The sequence below is a fragment of the Acanthisitta chloris genome, unplaced genomic scaffold (assembly GCF_000695815.1).
Source record: "Acanthisitta chloris isolate BGI_N310 unplaced genomic scaffold, ASM69581v1 scaffold8785, whole genome shotgun sequence".
Lineage (NCBI taxonomy): Eukaryota > Metazoa > Chordata > Aves > Passeriformes > Acanthisittidae > Acanthisitta > Acanthisitta chloris.
Window position 1 is genome coordinate 280,868 of NW_008672381.1, and position 13,326 is coordinate 294,193.

General features: G+C 38.3%; 1 protein-coding gene across 1 annotated transcript in view; it reads right to left on the minus strand.

The window, feature by feature from the left end:
• Window positions 1-12,895, minus strand: part of LOC103802057 (dynein heavy chain 5, axonemal-like) — a 158,752-nt gene extending 145,857 nt beyond the window's left edge. The window contains exons 1-7 of the mRNA XM_009074495.1: window positions 12,714-12,895; window positions 9,024-9,123; window positions 7,496-7,684; window positions 7,321-7,395; window positions 4,941-5,027; window positions 3,508-3,579; window positions 1-91 (exon numbers count right to left, since the gene is read on the minus strand). Coding sequence (XP_009072743.1) covers window positions 1-91; window positions 3,508-3,579; window positions 4,941-5,027; window positions 7,321-7,395; window positions 7,496-7,684; window positions 9,024-9,123; window positions 12,714-12,895 — 796 coding nt within the window. The remainder of the gene's footprint in view (window positions 92-3,507; window positions 3,580-4,940; window positions 5,028-7,320; window positions 7,396-7,495; window positions 7,685-9,023; window positions 9,124-12,713) is intronic.
• Window positions 12,896-13,326: the final 431 nt, after the last annotated feature.

Genomic DNA, 13,326 nt, shown 5'->3' on the forward strand with positions numbered 1-13,326 from the left:
TAAGTGCTGGTATCATGATCTGGGACAAGAAAAATTCCAGGCCCTGAAGCATATTTCCATTAATACAATAAAACATGCCAAAATTCACCTCCTTCGGGAAGAAACAAAAATTAGCAAAGTGCATGTGAACTTTTTCAGCCCTGCATGATTGCAGTGAAATTCAGATACATGGCAAACACATACAGTCCAAAACTATGTAGGTTCCATGAGGATATTGCCCACAGCTACTGAATTTGTATTAGACATAGACTACAATTCAACTGAAAATTCCCAGACTTGCCCTTAAGCTTGAGTCACCAGAAGAGTCAATCCCAAATCGTAGCTACACTTTAGTAATCAATTAAAATTAAGATTAATTATTGCATTGATGCTATATGGTTAAGACAATTATATGTCTATATTTCTCATTTACAGGAACACTTCCATCTATCATAAATGTCTCAAAAAAGAACAACAAATGTATCAGGCAAGAAATGCCTCTCTTGGTTGCACAGTTCTCTTAAGTTCATTGTGAAAGATCTTACACTTAGGAAGCACTCCTTTACTGAGAGGGTGGTCAAACACTGGAACAGGCTTCCTAGAGAGATGGTTGATGCCCCAAGCCTCTCAGTGTTTAAGAGGCATTTTGACAAAGGCTTTAACAACATGCTATAACTTTTGGACAGCCCTGAAGTGGTCAGGTTGTTGGACTAGATGGTCATTGTAGGTCCCTTCCAACTGAATTAGCCTAGCCTAGCCTAGTTAATGTGAAGCAAGAAGCAGTACATTGCAGGGAAAGTCAGAACTGATATGTGGAGTTTTACTGCAGAACATAAAGCATAAATTGGAAGAAGTGAGGGATTGCATCTTTTCCCAGCACTATCTGCTTATGACTTGGTTGGCTTTTCCACTACCAGCATTTTGCTTACAAATGTATACATCCTGAACATGGGCTCTGTGTGTTCTACTACCCACACTGCCTAGCTGCTTTGGCTCTGAATATGCCTTGTTATCAGAGAGTGAGCCTCATTCAGAACTTCTGAACTGCACAATCATAGACTGATTTTGCTTTCATCATAATGAAGGAGTCACTGACATGGGGAAAAGTGTAGTAAGTTCTGCCCTGGAAGTTTCTACTTCCAACTTTGGCCTGTGAAGAGACAGCAATTCCAGGCTGTTTCAGGAATGGTAGCCACACATTATTTTGGGTAGAAGCTTTGACATTCTTGGCTATCCTGATTATTAATTTCACTGGCATGCAAAAGAACAGCATTTAAGACATTTAGTTGTTATGCATGAGTGAAATACTATGGCCTTACAACATTACAGCATTATAATCTCACTAGAGTACAGGAGAGTACAAAGGTCTTTCTCAAAAAGTGGAGGAATTACTGATGACAATCAAGAACTGCCTACGAGGAAGATCAGGTTTCTTTGCATGTTCTTTCTCAAAAAGTGGAGGAATTACGGATGACAATCAAGAACTGCTTACGAGGAAGATCAGGTTTCTTTGCATGTCTGAACATGTTCCCTGGGAGGCAATGCCCACAAGATTGTTAATAAGACAATGCTCCTAAACAACTTCCTTCTGCAAGAGGGTGTGCTACGAAAACAGCAGAAGGAAGCAACAGAAGGGCAATGAAGAAATTAACTGACCTCTATTTTTCCGCTTCAGATACTTTTAACAATGTTTTTTTCTCCCATATGACAGTGTTTGCATTTGTTGCAGGGAAGGGGAGACAGGGAAAATTAAGACTTCTGAATCTCTACTACAGGGTTGACATACAAGCAGATCCATTCTTTCCACTGGATGCTGAAGATTCAGCTATTTGTCTTGAGAAATAGGGGACAAATCTGTGTATTTCTAGGGGGTTCTCAGGTTCTCCTTCCAACTGTTCCTGCATAGCTCTTCAGGACAAACCAAACTTTGTCAAACCACTCTTGAGACTAAGCTCCAAGCCACATCACTGTGAAAACTGGCTTGAATGAAAGTTAGGGCTTGTTGTACCTTCTCTAACACTTAAAAATACTGCCTCACGTAAGGAATAAAGTTTGATGACAGCCACATGACAGCCCCTGCCAAAAGAGGGTGATCACAAGAGAACTGCAGAGAGAAGGCACCAAGGAAAGCAATGGAAGAGTTTGAACAATCATTCTGAAAGGTACCCAACTGAAGCAGCACAGCAGGACTGACAGGGTGTGAGAAGAGGAAGTTTAGAAATTACTTTGCACATCTGGACAAGGTATTTGTAAAAACAATGTTATAAAGCAAGTGACTGAAAGAAAGCGAAGTACTAATTTGCATGACTGTAGCTGGAGAACAAACTTAGAACAGCTTTGGCTTGCACAAATGGAACACATTAACATATTAGTGATGAAAAAGGAGAAAAGTTGTACAGGACAAAAATGAATCCATCAATATTTTTGAGAATTTGATTTCAGGCTTATTGCATTTTTTAATGTCTATTCTTAAATGTTGGTATATGGATGCTGTTCTATTTTAAATATTTCCCAAGAACATGAGTACCTCTGAAAGTCAGAAAAAGCTGTTACAGTACTTTTCTTATACATGACAAGCTACTGGGGGCAGAAAAACCTTAATTTAGTTAGTTTCAAGCATTATCATAGAATCATGGAATGTTGAGGGGTTGGAATGGACCTTATAGATCATCTAGTCCCAACCTCTGCTACCACGGGCAGCGACACCTCCCACCAGACCAGGTTGCTCAAGGCTTTATCCAACCTGGCTTTGAACACTGCCAGGGGATCACTCTGAGCACTGCCAGGGCTGGGGCAGCCACAGCCTCTCTGGGCAGCCTGTGCCAGTGTCTCACCATCCTCACACATTAAAACTTCCTAGTATCTAATCTAAATTTCTTTCAATTTATACACATTACTGCTTGTCCTATCACTACAGTTCCTAATAAAGAGTCCCTCTCCTGGTTCCCTGTAGGCCCTTCAGATACTGAAGTTTAAAAGATACAGTGTAAGTGCAACATTTTCATAATTTAGGCTCATTACTTAAAATAAAATCTCCCAGTTTAGGTCTTTATTCCCTATTGCCATTAAAATTTATATTTCAATTTATACACATTACTGCTTGTCCTATCACTACAGTTCCTAATAAAGAGTCCCTCTCCTGGTTCCCTGTAGGCCCTTCAGATACTGAAGTTTAAAAGATACAGTGTAAGTGCAACATTTTCATAATTTAGGCTCATTACTTAAAATAAAATCTCCCAGTTTAGGTCTTTATTCCCTATTGCCATTAAAATTTATATTTTAATGACTAATTAATAACATATTTTTATTAATTAAAATCTTGTTTTTAATAATATTGCAGTAGCTAATTTATAAATCATTAGAACTTTATCATAAATACTTATTCAGATGAAAAAGAGCTTCTGTTTGACATAGAACTAGACATTTTCATGAAAGAATTCCTCACTTCTTTTTCTGATTCCATTTGCATGTATAAAGGTCTGAGAAAATACTTGGTACACTGCAAACACTGAATGATTTTGGTCTGACCTGGGAAATATTTGATGTAGTTAGAACTTCATCAGATGTCCTTAGGAAAAATGCACAAGTTCCTGTAAAGTCCTGTAAAGAGGACAAAATGCATACAGTTAAAAAGAATACATGTATACAGTAAAAGTAATTTACTTAAAACTTAAAAATGTGCTGAAAACAAAATTGTAAAAAATTAATTATTCAAAAAGGCAATGAACTGTTTGCCGGATATTTGAGCACCTGTCCCTCCCCAATCAAATACTGTATTTTCTCCATCTGACATAAGAATGTCAAAAATGCCCTTCTGAACAAAGCAGTTCAGTACTGCACCTCCACTAAGAAAATGCAGTTTGGGGAGAGCTTTCAAGCTAGACTATTTCCTGGGCTCTGCTGTTCTTGTATTCCCTGACCACCTGCAATCGATGTATGAGAGATGTTACATGTCATATTCTTGTCTAGTCATTTTAGAATCCATTTATGGACCTATCCATGAGATTGTCTAATCCCTTTCTGAATCTGACAGCATAAACTTACTGAAAAAAAAAACTACAGATATTCTTGCTTTCAAATATTTAAAGTACTTTCATAGATAGACCAGAATGGATCATCTTAGAATGAGTTTTATTTCATTTTTTATAATGGGAACTTAAAAAAAGGGAACCTTGCTAAAACCTGCTGATCCAAACACCTTTTAACATGTATTTTCATTGTTTTGATGACTGCAGAAAGTTTCAAATTAATACTTGAACAATGCTTGGTTTTAATCTATTAAACCTAATAACAATTCAACTACAACAAACTTGAAAAGCCATTCAAATTGGTCCGAATGTCAAAGGAATGAACCTACTTTTCCAGTGTTAACATAAGCTCTTTGGGGCCAACAAAAAAACCCACACAAAACCCCAAAACATCACCATTCCTTAATCAAAGAAAACTGTATATGGAACAGCTGATTTCCGCCCAAAAGAGATGGAAAGAAATAAAATTAATCAGAAATCTTAATGACTACTCTGAATATACTGCTGAATAATGCTTAGACATTACAGTGAGGAGGAATTTGAATGAAATAAAGGAATTCTTAACAGTATTTTTGGAGTAATGTGCAGTATTATTATATGAAAGGAAATACAAAACCACTGAAGAACTGCACTTTAAAACTAGAAGTGCACAAGCACTGGAAAATTCCTAACATGCAGTCCTCAAAAAAACTTAGGATCTGTGATTTTTTTTAACAGTGTTTATTTGACCTGCTCTCCTCTCTAACAGTCAAATCACTTCATTTTACTGGTGAACGCCAACCTCATCTCAAGAGATGTTGGGAGATCCTGCAGAGACTAAGTACTTACATATCCCTCCAAGAATTACAAAAAGTTGTATAACACTGCAGAACTATTATGGTTTTTCAATGTTTTACTTTTTAAACGTCATCTAATGAATTTTTTCAACCATACCTCAGTGGAACCCATGGTCATAAATAACTTCTTCTGAGGCAAACTGTTCGTTGAGCCATCTGACCACAATGGTGCGCCTGACTTTTGCTAGCAATTAAATTATAAATAAGAGGTTAATAAAATAAAACCTATATCATACAAATACTTCATCCATTTCAATATGTGAGTTATAACTAATCTACTTCTGAATCAGTTAGTAATTCCCAGATTGAAACCATGAGGTTGACTTTCTCTGGAGAATAAGCTTTGCATGAATCTCACAGTCCCCAGTAAACAGTTACATAGCCCCATTCTTTCAGGAAAAAGAAATCAAATGAGAAGGGGGAAAAGTCTCAGAAAATATAATAAAATTAAATCTGAAGTGTTTCCTAGAGCAGCTTCCTCTGTGAAAACAAACTGGGTGTCTTGGTGAAAGAGTCATTTGCCTGGTCTGCAAAATCATAATGTAATTGTGGTGAGACTCACAGCAACACTGTCAGCTAGATCCTGCCAAGAATGCAAAGAAATTTAGCTTTCTGCACGTGTCTTTAACCATACACCACTGAAAAACTTTCTCCATGAGAAGACTTGCCGCCACAGGTCCCTCTCCACTGAGATGTATCTACAACCTCTTCCCTTTGATGCAACAAAAAAGTTTAAGCCTAATAAAGACCTGCTTCCCTCTAATTTTGTATCATGCATTTTGGAAAATAATCTGTTGAAACTTGGAAGAATGTGACAGAAAATAATGTGGAAGAAGTCTGCAGGTATATTTCTTTTTAAAGTTGAGGACAGCCTTCTTCCTAAAACGTTGGGTGTTCAGTTGATGCTAGACTAAACATGTGATGTATGATACACAGTGGTGGCTCCTCACTTCTACCCCAAATCAGCACCTGCTGACTCCTACGCACAGTTTCAAGTGAACATCATGCACCTAAAAGGATGAACAGCAACAAAGAAAGGATCTTTGACAAATCTTGCTAAAACTGTGCCTACTAGTCAGGCCAATGGTCTGCCCTGGTCAGTAGTCTGCGTCCAAGAATGGTAAAAAATAGATAAGAACAGGGCAAGCATGTATAGCACTGCCCTTCAGTAATCTCCAATTCACCAATATGTTTGAAATCAAACTGATGGCAAAACAGTCAAATTAATGAGATTTCTTGACTCATCAGAATGGGGTGGAAGATGCTAGAGATGGCATTCATACTTTCCATCAGAAACATTTATTTTTATGCTATGCTGCTTCTGAAATAGAATTCTAACAAAATAATTTTTTAATGGTTAAAAAGGTCATAATAAAAAAAATTATATGCAGCAATGAAATGTTTCATTTAACGCAGGCTGGGCATTTATTTCTGACTTGTCAGTTAAAGAAAACAATGTCAAGGTTTTTTTGTTTCATCTTGATTAAAGTCAAAGAAAAACACATTCATCCCAGAAATGTGCATGCACAGTCCCAGTGAAACGAAAAACTGATTAAACTGTTTTGACAGCTGAGCTCATTCTGTGCTTTGCAAAGTCTCTAAGCAATTCCAGTAACACTCAAAAGTTCTTTTAATTTATCTAGGTTGTAATTATTCTATAATTCATTCTTGCATTTAGCTGATGATCAAGCAGTTTTTCTCCTCAACAAGCCTAAAATACCACTATATGGTGAGTTAGCTCTCCCTATCTTGGCTCCTCAATGGCATAACCTGAAAGGACAGATGAAGGACTTCTGCAGTTCTGGAAGCCCACAACAGTTGTATTAGGCAATGTCAAGGTCATTTGGCACCTCCTGATATCACACACTCAGTGGAAGCTGAACAAATTATTTTGCCCTTTAAGCAGAGCCTTCTCCTTCTCAAAACTTATAGGGAGAAAAATGCAACTTGGGGACAACAACTGCCTTATTTCTAGTCATAGTTTTCCTGCCTTAAGATTATTTTCTACAGAATGACCCACCTTAATTTAGAAAGAAATTGCATCATTTTTCACACTCTTGAATGAGTGCTTTGTCCGTAGTGGAATTAGCACAGTTCAAATGAAAAGAAGACAAACGGTTTTTAAACAGAGAGCTCCCCTATTCCTACAATACTTTTGCTAGCTAATCTAGTATTTTAAACTCTGAGTACTGTGAAAACTTTGCCTCAATTATCTTTATCACATTTAAAGTCTGGATATTTGTTTAACATGACTGTTTTTAAGTTTTCTTTTGTGAACCATGCCACAGGGCATCCTCTCATTTCTATGTAAGCCAAGATGGCAGTTATCTAAACAATGAGATCCAAGTTCTTCCCACATCAGCATGCATAGCAAAAAAAAAAAAATCTGTTAGCATCTTCTGAATTTTGCAAGAGTCATGCGATTACTGTTTTTTTAAATACAACTTTGCTTTTGCAGAAGCAATAACAGAACATACCTGCAATACTTCTTGGTAAAAGAAGAGCAACTTTTTAAGTCCACTAGGGGCAAAGAATTGTTCTATAAGTTGAAACTAACAAAAAAAAAAAGTTGTGAAGTTAGTTGTGAAGTAGTTACAAAAGACTGAAAATTTTGGAAATATATTTATTAACAATAATTTAATTAATATTCACCTTGTCATCAGAAATAATGGCATCCTCCACTTGATGCTCACTTAAGCCTATCCCATCTGCTAATCTTGATATCAAATATTTGTGTCTTCCATCTATCTGAGCTCTTCTCTCCTCTTTGGTTACTTTGGCTTGCTTGACTAGTTCTTTTCTAGTTTCAATGGAAAGTAGTACACTTTTCTTAACAGTTGTCTGGAAAATAAAACTTTGTTATAGAGAGATTCTTTTTTCTCACTTAAGGATTGTATTTTACATTGCTGATCTTTAAGCTGGTTTCATAAACTACTTCAAGCAGGAACATAAAAAACTACATCTAAGGAATGCAGAGGGAAAAGAACAGTAATAATTAACTGTTAGGCCACAATTATTTCTCAGTATGAAGCTACCACTATGGAAACTTCAGATCTGAAGCTTCAGATCCAGACCTCAGAACTAGATGTGGATCCAGGCTAAGGTCACAATACAAATTTAGCACTATAAAGGCCCTAATTCAAATCTCAGCTTTGTGAATCCAACTTCCAAACTTCTATACATCCATATTCCACATTTGGGAACAGATCTATCTCTATACTGACAACATTTTGATAAGTAGTATCAAGTTATTACTCTTAAGGAAATAAAGGAAAATCACTGTAAAATCAGTCACCACAGGAACAAATATACAACTGATGCTTAATATGCAGTTCATATAAAGGTAGCAGCGCAATGTTAAAGAAGGAAACTTATGTAGAAAAAAGGATTTTTAAAAGTCTTCGTATTAGCATGAACAAGACTGAAAATAGATGAGGTGAGTAGAATTTTTAAGTCAACAGAAAATCTTCAGAAGCTATAAAGAAAACTAAAGATTTGGGTAAAAAAGTCACCACATTGGTCATTTCCTTCTACAAAGAGCTCCCACTGACATGAGTATTGGAGATGCCTGAAGTGTCTCTGTACCTCACAAATTTTACTGGAGATAAACAAAGATAAATTACATCATCTTTTCAGTAGTCTAAACTAGGAATTGTAATTGATCTATCCCATTCTTGGGTTAAAAACAAAAAGCTGGTCAACGTCCACCTTTGTCTTACCCCAGACTCTGAATGGATGTTTTATATCACTCTTGTCTCTACCTGCATCTCTTTGAGACCAGGAGACAGCAAGAGTACCTGAACACCTGCAGTTCTTGATCAATACCTTCTGCTCTCTCTAAATGCTACATCTTTTCTAATTCACCATGTAGGTCCCAACTCATCTATGTCAGCTGTTTATCATCTCGGGCTTCCATGTCAACAGCTTATTTTGCATATGCCTTCCTTGATGTAATATGACCTTATTCAAGTATTCTTAACCAACATTAACTCTCATGGTGGAAAAGAAAGAGGATTAACCAGCGGATGACTCAATAAAAACACATTAAAAAAGCCAAAACATGTTTCAGTATCAGACTAAGCTTTTGTCAATGAAGACTTCAAGAAAAATCTGTACAGAAGAAAATTTAGCAGACAAGAGGTAGCTGAGTCACAACCTATTGTGGAATGAAAACACTTGCCGGAAGAACAGCAGTCAAAGATGATCCTGCGACAGCAGATTGTAGCTCAGTGCTCCTTGTCTTCAGGTCCCCTCCACGCCTACGATATTTACTTTCTGTGTCTAGTTAAAAGAAAGGACAAGTTCGAATTATTCAGGTAAATGCACAGCAAATGCATTTACATGACCTGCAGTGTTATGTCTTAGTATCTGCTGGCTAACCTCTTCTCAGGCTGGGGAAAATGAGACATGAAAGGAACATTAGAAAACCTGTGCCTTGGCAGAAACCCTTAGAAGCCATTAGAAGGAAAAGATGATACATAATGGCTTTTATCTCAAGTTCAATTGCAAACAATGCCTACTGATAGCAGTAGAGGTAAGGAAAAGCAATTTAAGGTACCAGCTTGAAGAAATCAGGTCTGGAAAAAATAGAGACGCTGAAATATTGCCACTGTTAGCAATTGCTTTTGTCACCCGGTTACTCCTCTTCTGTGACTTCTTTATCTAAATTGTCATTGTCAGTCTCATGTATTTCTGGCAAACTTGCTACTTGCAGAGACTTGCAAGATGACTTGAGTATATGGAATACCTGAAGAATAAAGATTGCTAATATTTGCAATAAAAACAGGACATATATAATTAGGGTGTGTAACTACCTTCTGCAGAATGTTTAAGTCTCCTTAAGAGGCTTTTGAAGCCCTTAAAGTTATTTAATTTTTTCAAAATTGCATGCCTTTGTTTTTTTCTGTAAATTAGGATTTGAATATTTTTAAGTCATTTGAGTAACAAATAAGAGCATTTACGTTTTCCTCATACTAAGTACAATAACTTATCTCCAGACAGCTGCCATTTCTCTTTGAAAAATTTTAATTACAAAGCATTTCTAAATATTGTTTTATCTCTCCTCAACAGAAATATTGTTTTATTTAGCTTTAAAAAGATAATTATTTGAAAGCACCAAGCAATGTTATTTGTAATTTCTACATCTTGCTTTCAGTCCAAGTAAAAGGAACCATTTTATTTCTCAGGAAATGATATTTATGTGCCATCCTTGGCAGCAAATAGGATCCTCGGTGGAGCATGCAGTAGTGCTAATGAGCAGCTCACTCAGCTTTCATGCATTACTGCTTAATCTGTTCTAAATAAATGCTAAGATTGTGACTAAAACTAAAATTCTAATTGCACTGATTTCCTTATAAATTTTCTTACAGATTGTATCTCTGATTATAATGTTTTATTCACAGAACCATAGAATGGTTGAGATTGGAAGGGATCCCTAGAAGACCTCTGCTCCAATCTCCCCTGTTCAAGCAGTCAGTTACCCAGGATCATTTCCATACTGTTTTGGAATACCTGGAGACTCCACAACCTCCCTGGGCAACCTGTGGCAGTGCTCAGTCACTCTCTCAGTGAAAACCTGTTTGCTAATGTTCAGAGAAAACCTTCTGTGTTTCAGTTGTGCCATTGTCTCTGGTTCTGTCACCAGACACTACTGAAGAAAGTTTGACTAGCTCTTCTTTACACCCTCCCTTCAGGTTTTCACACATATATATAGATAAGATCCCCCTTAGACCCAGATCTCTCAGCCTTTCTTCATAGGGCAGGTGCTCCAGTGCCTTCATCATCTTCATGGCACTTCATTGGACTGTTTTCAGTATATCCATGTGTCTCTTGCTCTGGGAAGCCTAAAACTGGACACCGTACTCCAGGTGAGGTCTCACCAGTGCTGAGTGGAGAGGATGGATCACCCCCTTAACCTGCTGACAATACTCCTTAACCAGCCCATGGTATCATCAGCCCTCTTTGCCACAAGGGCCCATTGCTGGCTCATGGTCAACTTGGTGCCCACCAGACCCTCAGGTTCTTCCCTGCCAATCTGTTTTCCAGCTGTTCAGCCCTCAGTTTGTACTATTGCATGAGCTTTTTCATCCTCAGTTGCAGGAACTTTCACTTCCTTTAGTTGAACAGCATGAAGTTCCTGTCAGCCCATTTTTCCAGCCTCTTGAGGTCCCTCTGAAGGACAACACAGCCTTCTGTGTGTTGGCCATCCCTCCCATTTATGTGCCACCAGCAGCCTCGCTGAGGGTACACTCTGCCTCATCATCCAGATGATGGACAAAGATATTGAACCAGACTGGACTCAGTATTGACCCCTGGGGTACACCACTACCTACTGACCTCCAGCTGGATGTTATGCTGCTGATCACCACTCTCTGAGCTTGTCTGTTCAATCAGTTTTCAATCCATCTCATTTCTGCTCAGCCAGCCCCTACTTCGATAGCTTCTCTGCAAGGATTTTACAGAAGTGAAGGGGAAGTTTAAATTGTAATGCTCAGAAGTGGCAATTTGTAACCCAGGAACAATCTAGCATGGAGAGCAAGAAGGCCCAACTGCAGAAGGGGTTAGGCTGGCTGGAAGCAGGAGTGCCAGGGACAGAACAACTCCATGTAAGGGAGTATAGTTTCTCTTAGTGATGAGATAAGAAATAGCCACAGCATTGTTTTGCAGCCATCCTGGAATGCAAGGCTTAGGGTCTACCTTTTGGGCAGCAGAGCTGGTGCTGGGAGATCGATGCAAGGCTGGGCTAGATGCTCCATGCTGATGCTTAAAGGACTGGTGCTAGTGCAAGTGTATATAAGGAACTGGTTCATGAAGCACCTTTGCAGACATCTTATAGAATCAGTTATGGAATTAAATCTGTCCAATGCATTGGGTTTTTAAAATATATTTCAGCGCAAATGTGTGTTTAATCCATCACAAGGGGCACAATAAAAAATTCCCAACAGGAGAACGTCAAAAACCTTACTGAAGAAAAGGCAGACCATAGCCACAGCACTCCCCTTGCCTATTAAACCAACCATCTCACTGCAAAAGGAAATGAGGTTTGTCAAGCATTTCTTCCCTCACTGATTGCATGCTGACTACTCCCAGTCATCTTCTTGTTCTTTATGTGCCTGGAAATGGTGTCCAGGATTAGGTGCTCCACCACCTTCCTAGGGACTGAGGTGACGCTGACCAGCTTGTAATTCCCTGGGCCCCCCTTCTTGCCCTTCTTTAAGGTAGGAGTGACATTAGCTTTTCTCCAGGCCTCAGCACCTCTCCCAGTTGCCACAAATATTTATTCAGTATTCTCTAAAGTGATCCTCTTTTGCAAGGTCAAGAAATACTTAAGTAAAGTGAAAGTACATAAGTCCAAGGGACCTGATAGGATGCACCCACAGGCACAGAGGGAGGTGGCTGATGTTGTTGTGAGGCCACCTTCAATAATCTTTGAACTAACTGTTCAATCTACTACCACTGTTAATATATTGCAGAAAAGAGACACCATATTATGTGCCATACTATAGAGTACACCACCTTTTAGAGTGTGACCCATTTTAATTCCAGAAAAATGATTCTAGTCATGCTATTATGATTCAACACTAAGAAATCTGCCAAGGGATCAGAGTTGCACTGTGGAAGACCCTGTAAATACATGTATACACACACACATATATATAACACATATATGTATTTGCGTATTTGTATGTACATATTTATTTATACAGCTGAAAATTGCACATTGCAGTCCCTAAACTGGCACATTCAGATCAGCATGTACCCACCCAGTATATATAAATATATAACCACTTAACCACTCTGCTTAATAATTCATTTTTCATTTTGTTCTTGGATCTATTTTCCTCCATACAAAGCCAACATGAAGTACTTCGCATTATCTTCTCCCTTACCTTTCTTTATAGCAATGAGAGGTGGACAGAGCTCGATAGCAGGTTTGGAAGAAAGTTGCATTGCTCTCAGTTGTTCTGACTCCTGCTGTGCAGAGTGATCATGAGAGGAACTGGGCTTGACTCTTCCCTCTAACTCAGTCTCACCTCCCACAGTCTCCTCCATCTGCACCACCACACAAAAATCAACCTAAACAAACAATACATAAAATGACTGGACAATGTAACATTGTAATAAACACATCTTCGGTATTTTTATCCCTGTTAGAGCACCATAGACTAGCAAGAAAAAGAAGAAAAAAATTTCTTTCGGTTATAACTTAAAAAGAGAAGATTAAGCAGTTTTCAAAGTCATAAAATCTCCCCTAAGGCTGCCCATCACCAAAACTTTATTTCTAATTGCATGACCACAATTTCTCTCCAATCAGACTGCTGAAAGGAGTGGGAACTCACGTGCTGGGGGAGACCTTGAAGTCGTCCTGACACAGCAGCTGCAGGTCCCACTAAGAAGTGTTGGGCACAGAGTGCCGACTGTGGCACTTGCTTAACCTCCAGCAGGTTTCTAAGCCTGAGGTCTGCCTGGGCACTTGGAGTTGC